This window comes from Phyllostomus hastatus, unplaced genomic scaffold, assembly GCF_019186645.2.
Source record: "Phyllostomus hastatus isolate PE091 unplaced genomic scaffold, TTU_PhHast_1.1 phas_scaffold_397, whole genome shotgun sequence".
NCBI classification, from domain to species: domain Eukaryota; kingdom Metazoa; phylum Chordata; class Mammalia; order Chiroptera; family Phyllostomidae; genus Phyllostomus; species Phyllostomus hastatus.
The window spans coordinates 6,542,717-6,555,919 of NW_025334029.1; the positions used below are offsets into that span (position 1 = coordinate 6,542,717).

Below are 13,203 nucleotides of genomic sequence, written 5' to 3' on the forward strand. Positions count from 1 at the left end.
AATAACCTAAAATTTACTTGACTAAAGTATTCCCTCCCTATAAGAGTAGCCATTCTGTTGCTTCTGCTTAATCCTGAGGAAGAAAAACAATCAAGCAAGAGGAACATGAAACTTCAAAAGAGATAGAAAGTCTGGATTGTTTGAAATGCCTCCAGGCCTCTGAATACCCATGTATGCCTGTTTGGGTAGGGGAAGGAGCAAATAGAGGGGCTAGTTTGGGCAGGGGTTGTGTGTGTGTTTTTGTAGTATCTCTGGATTGAGGTATCTACTTGCAGATGTGTGTCTATGGAGTTCCTAGGATAACATGTGGGTTGTTATTCTGTGTGTATTTTCTTACATGTATGTACCTTTTTCTGAATGTATTTGTGGATGTTGGTGCATGAGTGAGAGTAAATATGTGTGTGTGTTCAAAGTGTGACTTCAGTTGCTTTCTTTTAAAAACTCTAATCCATCACTGGTGGATCTGGTTATCCCCAGTGGCCCATGAGCTCTTTAAATATGTGGGTCCCTAGAACTCCTTAATGCAGATTTTGGCTTTTAAGGAGTACTTGTTGAATTAACAACTGGCAACAGTTTTAATGCATACCTGGATCTGAAGCTGTGGGAATAGTCAACAGGTTGAGAAGGGACAAGATATAAAGGTTTTCCTGCTGACCCTATGAAAGATCTGTCTCCTCTGTCCCTCATATTTCAAACAGGTCCCTCACTGAGTTCTCCCTGTGTGTCAAGTATTCTATTAAGTGCCAGGGAAACTATGAATTGCCCTCAAGGAGTGTACAGGGAGTCTACTATATATCTGTACCCTTCCCTTTATTCCACACTTGAAAGACAAAGTTCAGGCCTATACCTTCCCCTTGCCTGGCCTCACAACTACACATGGCTCTCTCTCCTGAGAACCTGCCTGCTTCTCCAAGTGACTCCTATACCTTGTTTGGTTGAAGGAAGAGTCATGTAAAAATCAATGTGCCTAAACCAGTTTTCATCCTCCAGTCTTTTGCCCCTTGTAGTCCATCCTGTTCAGAGTTCCAAATCAATCTTTCTAATACAAAACATATTTTCACTGCCCTACTCAAATCCACTGAATGGTTCTGTATTACCTACAGGGAAAACTCTATCATGTCCCTATACAAACATTTGTATGTACTCAACAGGTTTAAAGAAGCCCTGTCCCTTGCTAAGTAATTGTCTCACTGATGATAGAGATACAGAGAAAAATCTAAGTAATGAACATGGACATTCCATATTTTTAAAGTACATTTTTTATTTTAAAATTTTTATTTTCAACACAAAAATACTCATTCAACAAAAATTTATTGAACATCTAATAACTGCCAGGCATACTGAGAACATAATAGCTTTTTTGTTTCCTTATATGATAATTATTAAATCAAATATCTGATACTTAGTATTAATCAGATCGTCCATTAAGGTGGGGGTATCCTGTTTCAATTCTCCTCTGCAGCCTTTGCTTTGGCAACAATGGAAAGTGATAGGAGAAGAGAAAGTCCTTGCAAATGACCCATGAGCCATCCCCTTTTTAGCTCTACTGTGCTCTCCCCTACTCCTTGAATCTGCTCCAAAGCTCTCCCACTGCTTACATCTACAGAAGGTTCAGTTTCCAGAAGTGGGTTTTACTCTCCCTCCAAACACTTTTCATCATCCTGGTCAGTCCATATACCCAGTGAAAGTCCTCGGGCCTGTTTGAAAGGAACAGACTTGGATAACACCACTGGCTGCTTGACTGGGAATCTCCACCACAATGCTTTCTTCACATGACCTATCAGTAGTAATATGTATGTGGTGATGGCAAAATGTGAAAGGAGAGGTCAGGGAAGATTTAATTGAGGACAGAGAGCAAGGTCAATTTTGAAAGATGTGCTGGGGAAAGAAGGGACTGATACTCCTGACGAGGGTATATGCTTTTATGTAAATAGGTAGAATGAGCAGGACAAGAGATGGATTTGGCTAAATGTAGGATGGTGAGGGTAGGGAATTCATCTAAGACAAAACTTCTCCATAAGACATAGCTTCAAGGCCCTGAAAAAAAAAACATTTTACTTGATCTGTTGTACCATCTTTCCCTTTTACTTTACCAGGAACTATACTTACCATGTCAGTGTCTGACACAGGGCCAAAACTGGTCACATAGATATCAGTCTTCACTTCAGTCACTGCATCTGGGCCAAAGAAAGTAGAAAAACAGAGTGTCATGAAAACTTGTTGCCTTAGGTCTGAGAGAGACCAGTGTAATACTCTGAATGACAGCCAACTTGCTACTTCTGAGAAAGGATATTGGACACTGTCAGAGGGAAACCCATGGAAATTCTCTCACCCGTATTATTACTTCATGGAGAACATGCTAGGTACAACTATGAAGTCCATCCCTTTAGGTATCATTGAGAATGACAGCAGAATCCCAAAGCTTAGGGAGAGCCTTAGAGATCTCTGGCATTCACATGTGTTAGGCTGTCACACTGGGGTTACACATACCTAGAGTAGATCACCAATGTTCCAGTATCCAACTCTCTTCTACTCCCAGGAAGATAGAATGATTGCACTCCAATTTATCTTTCCACTTGAAGCAGGGATACACCACATGACTGGTTTTGCTTATGGGAGGAAGTAATATGTGCTCCTCTATGGCTGGAACAATTAATGTCCCATACAAACCCCTCCCTGCTATGGTCATCATTTAAACACTTGTTGATGTAGAGCTACCATAAGACAAACAGCCTAGAATGATGAGCCAACATATGAAGGACAACTGCCTTAAAGAATTGCCTGGGTCTACAACATACTTTGCATGATTGAAAAATAAATTTGTGTTAGATCAAGTGACTGAAATTTGGAGATGACTGATACTATCTGATACATGCTCTTTGCATTTATTTTTCTTTCTTGACTGCTTACTTGTCTATTTTCCTACCTAACGCAAGAATCCCTGAAGGGAAGTTTCCCTATTTTTTTTTTATCTCTGTATCCTCAGTACCTAGAAAGGAACATAGAAAAGTACATAGGACTCTCGAAGATGGAAGAGAGGTAGGTGGGAGTAGAGCCCACCTCCCTCTGCGCCCAGCTGGAACACTTATCTGAGAAACAGAGTGAACAGCCAATGACATACCAGTTTATATGAAGTTTGGGGGCCAAAATTGTCGAGGATGTTGAAAAACAGACAGTAAGGAGATTGGATTGGGACAGTAAGGTCCAGGGACCTGCGTGGGGACCTAGGCTGCTGTGGCCCCCAGCTGGGTGTCTGCTACAGGATCCTTGAAGGAGAGCCAAGTAAGTAGCTCCCTCCCATACCAAAGCAGAGAGGACACTAAGGCACCAGAGGAGTTCTGGATGCTTGAATTCACTGGGGGGAATAAAGATGAAGTGGGTGACACACAGAGGTAGTGTTAACCCACTGGCACTGTGGATACTGAATAGGTCATTACCAGAGAAGGTGAGGAGCACGTAATACCTGGAGAAGGGAGAAGGGTTGGACCATGTCAGGCCCTGACCCAGGTAGTCTCCAGTCTGGCTAGAAAGTTGGGCTGTGTGAACAGCTGGGTGCTTATTAAGAAGGGCAGGCTTTGATAAGAGACTTTTATTCAACAAAAGACTCTCAGCCACTGTTTGAGGAATTCTTGCCAGGTGGCTGGCTCCTGCCCTGGCTAGCTTGCCCAGTGACTGGCTCATTCTTCTCCTGGCTCTCTAAGAGGAAGAAGAAGGTGCACTGCATGGATCATTCAGAGGAGGACAGCAGGGCTCAGGGAGTTAGCAGGCCCCAGGGAGACTTAATTCAGTGCAGGAGCTGAACAGCCCTGAAGAAACTTTGAGAAGGCATAGCACCTATGTCAGCACAGAGAGAGAAGGTGATATGTGAGTTCCCCCAAATTAGTGCACCTAAAGGGCAGCACACTGGTAAATTAAAGGCGTTAGCCAGGTGAAGGACAGCGGAGGCCCAGCAGCACATGGAGGACCTGGGCTGGAGGCTGAGCAACTGTGAATATTGTGGCCCAGACCTGGCCCCCAACCTCCCAAAACAATAGGAAGGGAGAAACTCAAAGCCCAGCCCACCTCTGCCTACAGCATCCAGGAAGAGCAGCAGAACTAGCTTGGCAAGTTTAAAGTCAATAAGAGGCTTTTTTTTTTCTTACCCCTTTTTTTCTTTTTTCTTTTCCTTTTTGCCCCAACTGAGACAATAAGACCTGGAGCCATGAAAGGTTCAGAGACAGATCCAAAAAGGGAGTATAAGGCTAACACCAACAACTGAGAAACTGAGACAATTTTCACTTTGCTATCTTATAGAACTTGTGTTGTATTGTTTATTTGTATTATTATTATTTTTCATTATTTTTCCTCTTTTATTTCATTAGTATTATTTTATTTTTCTTCTTTCTGTTTAGGTTTTTTTTAGTTTTATTTGTTTGTTGAATTGCATTGTTTGACTGGTTTTCCTTGTTCTCTCTTTCATATTTTATTTTAATTTTCCTACTTTCACTTCACTCAGGTTCCAGTAACACACTACACTTGGTTGTGTACTTTGCATTCTTGTTATTCAAATCATATATTTCTTGTCATATTATTGTTGTTCCAGTATTATTGCAAATACTTGTTGTGCCACATAATTGTAAACACTACATAGCACCCTTCCCTGGTCTTAGCCCATTTCACTATCTTCCAGATCTCTATTACTGTTGTGGTTAACTCTATTCTCTTGTATACTACACCTACTTTCTATTCTTTACTCTCACTATATCTCATCATGTAACCACACACAAATGTTGTTTTCTGGACTCAGCTCACAATCCTTCTCCCCTCTAATGAGTCTTATCTCTTTTTCACTTTTATAAAAAGTGGCTAGTTGGGTGAAATATCACGGTTGATGCTATACTTACCCAAAGGATCTCCTGTCTTTTCTCTACTTGTTGGTACTTCAAATCCCATATAATACTCTCTTGCTGTCTTAATTCATTTTGCCTTCCCCCTGCCACTGATCACATACAAGATTAGGTGGCAGCTGTGAACACCAATATACCTGCTGGAGGAGAAAACCAACCAACAAAGGAACCACCAACAGGTAAAAACCCAAGTCCAACAAGAGAGCCGACACAAATAGAAGAAAAAGCAACCCTAGGGTACCCAGACAAGGAGATCAAAGAGACCACACCACTGAATCCCATAGAATTCATACCATAGAAGTTTAATCTACAAAGACAGCTAGCAAAACTGAACATCAGGAAGAGCACAAACAAACAAAACCCATCACCTAAAATGGGGAGACAATAAAAGAACCTGCAATCAAAAGGAATGGAAGACTCCCCACTAAAAGAGCTAAATGAAATGCAGGTAAGAAAACGATCAGATATAGATTTCAAAATAATGATTATAAGGTTGCTCAAGGAACTCACAGACAACTAACTACATGGAACTCAGTGAAAATAACAACCGCATGAAAAAGGAAATACAAACTATAAATAAAAACCAGGAAGAAGTGAAAATACAATTTCTGAAATAAAAAACACACTAGAAGGAATTACAAGCAGCCTGGATGAAGCAGAGGACTGAATTAGTAAGCTGAAAGACAAGGTGGAAAGAAACACCCAAGTAGACAAGCTACATGGAAAAAAAGACTCAAAAATATGCAGATAGCTTAAGGGAACTCCAAGATAACAAGAAATGCAACAACATTCTAATCATAGGGACACCAGAGGAGAAGAAAAGGAACCAGGGATAGAAATTCTGTTTGACAATATGACAGAAAACTTTCCAAACCTGGAAAGGGGGAAAAAAAAACATGCATGTTCAGGAAGCACGGAGAGTCCCAAAGAAGATGAACTCAAAGAGGCCTACTCCAACACATAGCACAATTAAAATGCTATGTTTTAAAGACAAAGAGGGAATCTTAAAAGCACCAAAGGAGAAACAAGAAATAACATACTCAGGAGCTCCAATAAGGCCAGCAGGTGATTTCTCAACAGAAATACTCAAATACAGGAGAGAATGGCAAGAAATAATCCAATTAATGAAAAACAATGGCCTACAACCACCCAGTGAAGTTCTCAATTAAAATGGAAGGCAAAATGAGTTTCCCATACAATAGAAGGCTGAAAGAACACATCTCCACCAAAACAACAGTATAAGATATCCTAAATGGACTGCTATAAGAAGAGGAAGGAAAAGAGTGAGAGAAAGAGGAACACAGTTACAAAGGGAGGAAAATTAATACATACCTATCAATAATAACCTTAAATGTTAATTGATTAAATGCTCCAATCAAAAGACATAGAATAGCTGAATGGATAAGAACACATGACCTACACATATGCTGCCTACAAGAGACCCACCTCAGAACAAAAGACCTACACAGACTGAAAGTGAAGGGCTGGAAACAAATTTTCCAAGCAAATGGACAGGGAAAAAAAACCTCGGGTAGCAATTCTCATATCAGACAAAATAAACTTCAAAAGAAGGGCCATAAAAAGAGACCCATAAGGACACTTCATAATACTCAAGGGAAGAATCCATCAAGAAGACATAAATATTATAAACATATGTGCACACAACATAGGAACACCCAAATACATAAGAAAAATTTTGGAGGACTTCAAGAAAGATATTGACAGCAATGCAATTATAGTATGGGATTTCAACACCCCACTGTCAAAAAATGGATAGATCTTCCAAACAAAATATCAACAAAGATATTGTGGCATTGATCAAGGTCCTAGATCAAATGCACTTAACTGATATATATATATAGAAGCTTTTACCCCAAAGAAGCAAAATACACATTCTTTTCAAATGCACAAGAAACATTTTCAAAGAGAGACAACATGATAGGACACAAAACAAGCATCAACAAATTCAAGAAAATTGAAATCATATCAAACATATTCTTGGACCATGGTCACTTGAAACCAGAAACCAACCTCAAAGAAAAAAATTAAGAACAGTCAAATACTTCGAGACTGAATAACATGACATTAAACAATGAACAAGCAAACAAGAAGATCGGGGAAGACATCAACAACTTTCTGGAAACAAATGAAAATGAATATAAGACAACCCAAAACCACTGGAGCACAGTGAAGGCAGTCCTGAGAGAAGTTTATAGCAATACAGGCCTACCCAAGAAAAATAGAAAAATTTCAAACAAATGACCTAACCACATATCTACAAGAACTAGAGGAACAACAATAAAGACAGTCCAGAGCAAATAGAAGGGAAGAAATAACCAAGATCAGAGCAGAACTAAAAAACATAGAGACTAAAAGAAAAATTCTAAAGATCAATATATTCAGGAGCTGGTTCTTTAACAAAAATAAACAAAATTGACAAGCCTTTAACCAGACTCATCAAGACAAAGAGAAGACCCAAATAAACACATTCAGAAATGAAAGAGGAGAGATTACAACTGATACCACAGAAATACAAAGGATTGTAAAAAATTACTATAAAGAACTATATGTCCTGAAATTGAAAATGTAGGAGAAATGGACAAATTTCTAGAAAAATATAATCTTCCAAAACTGAATGAAGAAGAAACAGAAGGACTGAACAGACCAATAACAGCAGACAAAGTTGAAGCAGTAATCAAAAAACTCCCAACACACAAAAGCCCTAGACCAGATGGTTTCACAGGAGAATTCTATGAAGCATTTAAGGAAGAGCTAACCCCTATCCTTCACATACTATTCCAAAAAATCCAAAAAGATGAAAGTCTCCCAGACCATTTTTATGAAGCCAGTATCATCCTAATCCCAAATCCAGATAACACAACATAGGAAGAAAACTACAAGCCAATATCACTGATGACAATAGATACTAAAATCATCAACAAAATATTGGCAAACACATCCAGCAATACATTAAAAAGATCATACAACTTGATCAAGTGAGATTCATTCCAGGGATGCAAGGATGGTACAATATTCCCAAATCAATCAAAATAATACATCACATAAACAAAAGGAAATACAAAATCATATGATCTATCAATAGATGCAGAAAAAGCATTTGATAAATACAGGAAACCATTCTGCATGGCATGGGCCCAGCTCCCACTCAGAGATGCACAGGATCCACACCCACAGATAGGTTCTCCCAAGGGGAATCAGGCCTGCATTGTACCTAGAATACTATGAGACTTGATTTTGCTAAAACTTCCTCACCCTGAATTGAGGCAGCAAACATTTGCTGCAATCTTTACAGTAACTTCCTAAAATCTATGCTAAACCTTCCAAGGATGAGTGTTACCAGTTCAACCACTTTTCCCTTTGCATTTGCAAATATCCTTCTTCTGTGATGTGATTAGCAGCATCCTCTCCTTCATTTTCTGTAAAAGGTAGCCACCTAAAGTGAACCTGTGCATAGTAAATGAGGACCATCATGTAATGTGCCCAGAAAAGCAATAAAAGCTTGTCAAGGTGAGGGCCGAGGCTTTCTCTCCTCTTGAGAGAGAAGCTGCACCATCCCATTTCCTCCACAGGACTCAGTAGTCCATGTGATACTCTGTCGCCTCATCCACAATGCCACGGACCCCACAGGCCAGGGTCAGAGTCAGATAAGGTACAGTACCCACTGTTGATAAAAACACTCAGTAATGCTGTAGTACAGGGAGCGTTCCTCAACATGATAAAGGCCATATGTGAGAGACAGCCAACATCATACTCAATGGGAAAAAACTATAAGCTTTCCCACTAAAATCAGGAACAAGACAGGGATGTCTGTTTCTACCACTTCTATTCAACATAGTATTGGAAGTCCTACACACAGCAATCAGACAAGAAAAAAAAAAAAGGTATCCAAATCAGAATGGAGGACACAAAACAGTCATTGTTTTCAGATGACGTGATAATGTATAGAGAAAATCCCATAGATTCCACCAAAAAACTATTTGACCTAATAAGTGAATTTGGCAAAACAGTGAGATACAAAGTCAATATTCAGAAATCAAAGGGCTTTTTGTACACCAACAATGATATATCAGAATGACAAATCAGGAAAAAATTTCTATTTGATATAAGAACAAGAAAAATAACGTACTTAGAAGTAAACCTAACCAAGGAGGTAAAATACCTATACTCAGAAAACTGCACAACATTGAAGAAAGAAATTAAGGAAGACAAACAAATGGGAACATGTACCATGCTCATGGTTTGGAAGAATCAACATGTCAAAATGTCCATACTACCCAAAGCAATTTTAAAGATTCAACGCAATCCCTATTAAAGTACCAATAATATATTTCACAGATATAGAACAAACCTTTCAGAAATTTATATAGAACCATAAATGACCCCGAATAGCTGCAGCAATTTTGAGAAAGAAAAACAAAGTAGGAAGGATCACAATACCTGATATCAAACTGTATTACAAGGCCACTGTAATCAAAACAGCCTGGTACTGAGACTTCCAGCCAAGATGGAGTCGTAGGTAGACACACTGTGCCTCCTCACACAACCAAAATAAGGACAGCAACAATTTAGAAACAAGATAACAAACACAACTGACAGAAAACTGAACTGTATGGAAGTAGGTCAACCAAGGAGTTAAAATGGACACATTCATCCAGACTGGTAGAAAGGTGGAGTTGGACAGCCAGGCAGAGAGGAGTTGCAGCACAAAAAGCGGTGGCACCAGGTGTGTAAGGCACCCAGGGTGCTCAAGATAGCAGCAGGTGGACCCTGAGCACACAGGCAGTAGCTGGCAGACTTTGGGCCCATAGTGGCAATGGTAAGACCCAGCAAGGCAGTGATCATGAAGTGAGGCACTGCCTGCAAGGTGGCTGGTTCACCTGGCAGTCCCAGGGTCCCAGTGCCTGGAAATAGAGCCTCAGGGCACTGATTGAAAACACCTGTGGGGATTGAGGCACACGGAGAGACTGCCAGCTTCAAAGGAGAGTTCGTTGGAGAGACCCACAGGGTCGTAGAATGTGCAAAACCCCACCCACATGAGAATCAGCACCAGAAAGGCCCAGTTTGCTTGGGGGAAGAGGCTGAAAGGACAGAAATCTGACAGAGAGCAGAGCAAGTGGCATTGTTCCATCTTGGGCCCCATCCCCACATACAGCTTCACAACCCAGCAACTGGGTTGACCCTCCCTGGTGAGCACCTAAGGCTCTGCCCCTCATACAGAACAGGTATAACAAGACAAAAAAAAAATGGCCCAAACAGAAGAACAGATCAAAGCCCCAGGGCAAATACAACTAAGCAACAAAGAGATAGCCAACCTATCAGATGCACAGTTCAAAGCACTGGCGATCAGGATACTCACAGAATTGGTTGAATTTGGTCACAAATTAAATGAAAAAATGAAGACTACACTAAATGAAATGTAGGAAAACACAGAGGGAACCAATAGCGATGGCAAGAAAACTGGGACTCAAATCAATGGAGAGGACCAGAAGGAAGAAAGAAACACCCAAACAGAAAAGAATGAAGAAACAAGAATTCAAAACAATGAGGAGAGGCTTAAGAACATCCAGGACATCTTTAAATGTTCCAACATCCGAATTATAGGGGTACCAGAAGGGGAAGAGGAAGAGCAACAAGTGGAAAAGTTATTTGAACAAATAATAAAGGAGAACTTCCCCAATCTGGCAAAGGAAATAGACTTCCAGGAAGTCCAGGAAGCTCAGAGAGTCCCAAAGAAGTTGGACCCAAGGAGGAACACACCAAGGCACATCATAATTACATTAGCCAAGGTAAAAAAAAAAAGTAAGGAGACAATTCTGGAAGCAGCAAGAGATAAGGAGACAGTAACCTACAAAGGAGTTCCCATCAGACTGTCAGCTGATTTCTCAAAAGAGACCTTGCAGGCAAGAAGGGTCTGGAAAGAAGTATTCCAAGTCATGAAAGGCAAGGACCTACATCCAAGATTGTTCTATCCAGTAAAGCTTTCATTTAGAATGAAAAAGTGCTTCTCAGATAAGGTCAAGTTAAAGGAGTTCATCATCACCAAGCCCTTATTTTATGAAATGTTAAAGGGACTTATCTAAGAAAAAGAAGATAAAAAACATGTACAGTAAAATGACAGCAAACTCACAATTATTAACAACCACGCCTAAAACAAAACAAAAACAACTAAGCAAACAACTAGAACAGGAACAGAACTGCAGAAAAGATCACATGGAGGGTTAGCAACAGGGGAGTGGAAGGAAGAGAGAGGGGGAAAAGGTACAGAGAATAAGTAGCATAGATGGTAGGTAGAAAATAGACATGGGGAGGGCAAGAATAGTATGGGAAATGTAGAAACTAAAGAACTTATGACACATGGACATGAACTATAGGGGGTAATGTGGATGGGTGAGGGTGTGCAGGGTGGAGGGGAATGAAGGGGGGGAATGGGACAACTGTAATACCATAATCAATAAAATATATTTTTTAAAAACCCAGCCTGGCCCTGGCTGGCGTAGCTCAGTGGATTGACCACAGGCTGGGAACCAAAGTGCCCCAGGTTCGATTCCCAGCCAGAGTACATTCCTGGGATGCAGGCCATAACCCCCAGCAACCGCACATTAATGTTTCTTTCTCTCTCTCTCTCTCTCTGTCTCTCTCTCTCTCTCTCTCTCTCTCCCTCTGTCTCTCTGTCTCTCTCTCTGTCTCTCTCTCTCTCTCCCTCCCTCCCTCCCTCCCTCCCTCCCTCCCTTCCCTCTCTTAAAAAAAAAAAACAGCCTGGTACTGACATAAGAACAGACACATAGACATAGAACAGAACAGAGAACCCAGAAATAAACTCATGTCTATGGTCAATTAATATTTGACAAATTGGGCAGAAGCATAAAATGGAGTAAAAATAGCCGCTTTAACAAATGACGTTGGGACAGCTGGACAGCTACATGGGAAAAAAGGAAATTCAATCACCAATTTACACCATACACAAAAATAAATTCAAGGTAGATGAAAAACTTAAATATAAATAACTTGTGACACCATAAAAGTCCTACAGGAAAACATAGGCAGGAAAATCTCAGATATTTCACACAGCAACATCTTCACTGGTATGTCCTCTAGAGCAAGGGACATAAAGGAAAGAATAAATGGGACCTCATCAAATTAACAACCTTCTGCATGGCTAAAGAAAACAACATTAAAATGAAAAGGGAACCCATATATGGGAAAACATATTTGCCAGTGATACCTTGGACAAGGGTTTGATCTCCAAAATATATAAAGAACTAACATGACTCCACTGCAGGAAGACAAGCAACCCAATTTAAAAAATGGCTAAGGACTTGAACATACACTTCTCCAAGGACATACGGATGGCCCAGAGACATATGAAAAGATGTTCAGCATCACTAGCCATCAGAGAGACACAAATTAAAACCACAATGAGATACCACTTCACACCAGTCACAATGGCCATCATAAACAAATCAACAAACAACAAGTGTTGGAGAGGATGTGGAGAAAAAGGAACCCTAGTGCACTGCTGGTGGAAATGCAAACTGGTGCAGCCACTTTGGAAAACAGTATGGAATTTCCTCAGAAAACTAAAAATGGATCTGCCTTTTGACCCAGCAATTCCACTGCTGGGTATCCTAAGAGACCTGAAACACTAATCCAAAAGAACCTATGCACCCCAATGTTCATAGCAACACAATTTACAATAATGAAGTGTTGGGAGCAACCTAAGTGCCCATCAGTAAATGAGTGGATCAAAATCTATGGTACATTTACATGATGGAATACTATGCAGCAGAGAGAAAGAAGGAGCTCCTACCCTTTGGGACAGCATGGATGGATCTGGAGAGCATTATGCTAAATATAATAAGCCAGACTGTGAAAGACAAATACCATATGATCTCACCTATAAGTGGAACCTAATCAACAAAACTAGCCAGCAAAATATAACCAGAGACAGTGAAATTTAGAACCAAATGACAGTAACCAGAGGGGAAGTGGGAGGGGATAATGGAGGGAAAATAGGGACGAATTTTCAGGAACATGTATAAAGCACACATGGAGAAAACCAAAGGGGTAGGATCAAGGGCAGGGAGTGGGGATAGCTGGGGTGGGTGGGAGTGGTGAGGGGGAAAGGGACACAACTGTTCTTGAACAACAATAATATATATATTTATATATATATATTAGGACACAACTGTTCTTGAACAACAATATAAAGGGACACAACTGTTCTTGAACAACAATAATATATGTATTTATATAACGATACATTTTATATATAAAATGTATCGTTATATAAATATAT

General features: G+C 40.1%; 1 protein-coding gene across 4 annotated transcripts in view; it reads right to left on the bottom strand.

Moving 5' to 3' along the window:
- The window catches only part of GABRA3 (gamma-aminobutyric acid type A receptor subunit alpha3), a 354,529-nt gene that overhangs the window by 174,665 nt on the left and 166,661 nt on the right, over positions 1 to 13,203 (bottom strand). For all 4 annotated transcript variants that reach the window (XM_045820553.1, XM_045820551.1, XM_045820552.1 and 1 more), the window contains one exon: positions 2,110 to 2,177. In XM_045820553.1, coding sequence (XP_045676509.1) covers positions 2,110 to 2,177 — 68 coding nt within the window. The remainder of the gene's footprint in view (positions 1 to 2,109; positions 2,178 to 13,203) is intronic.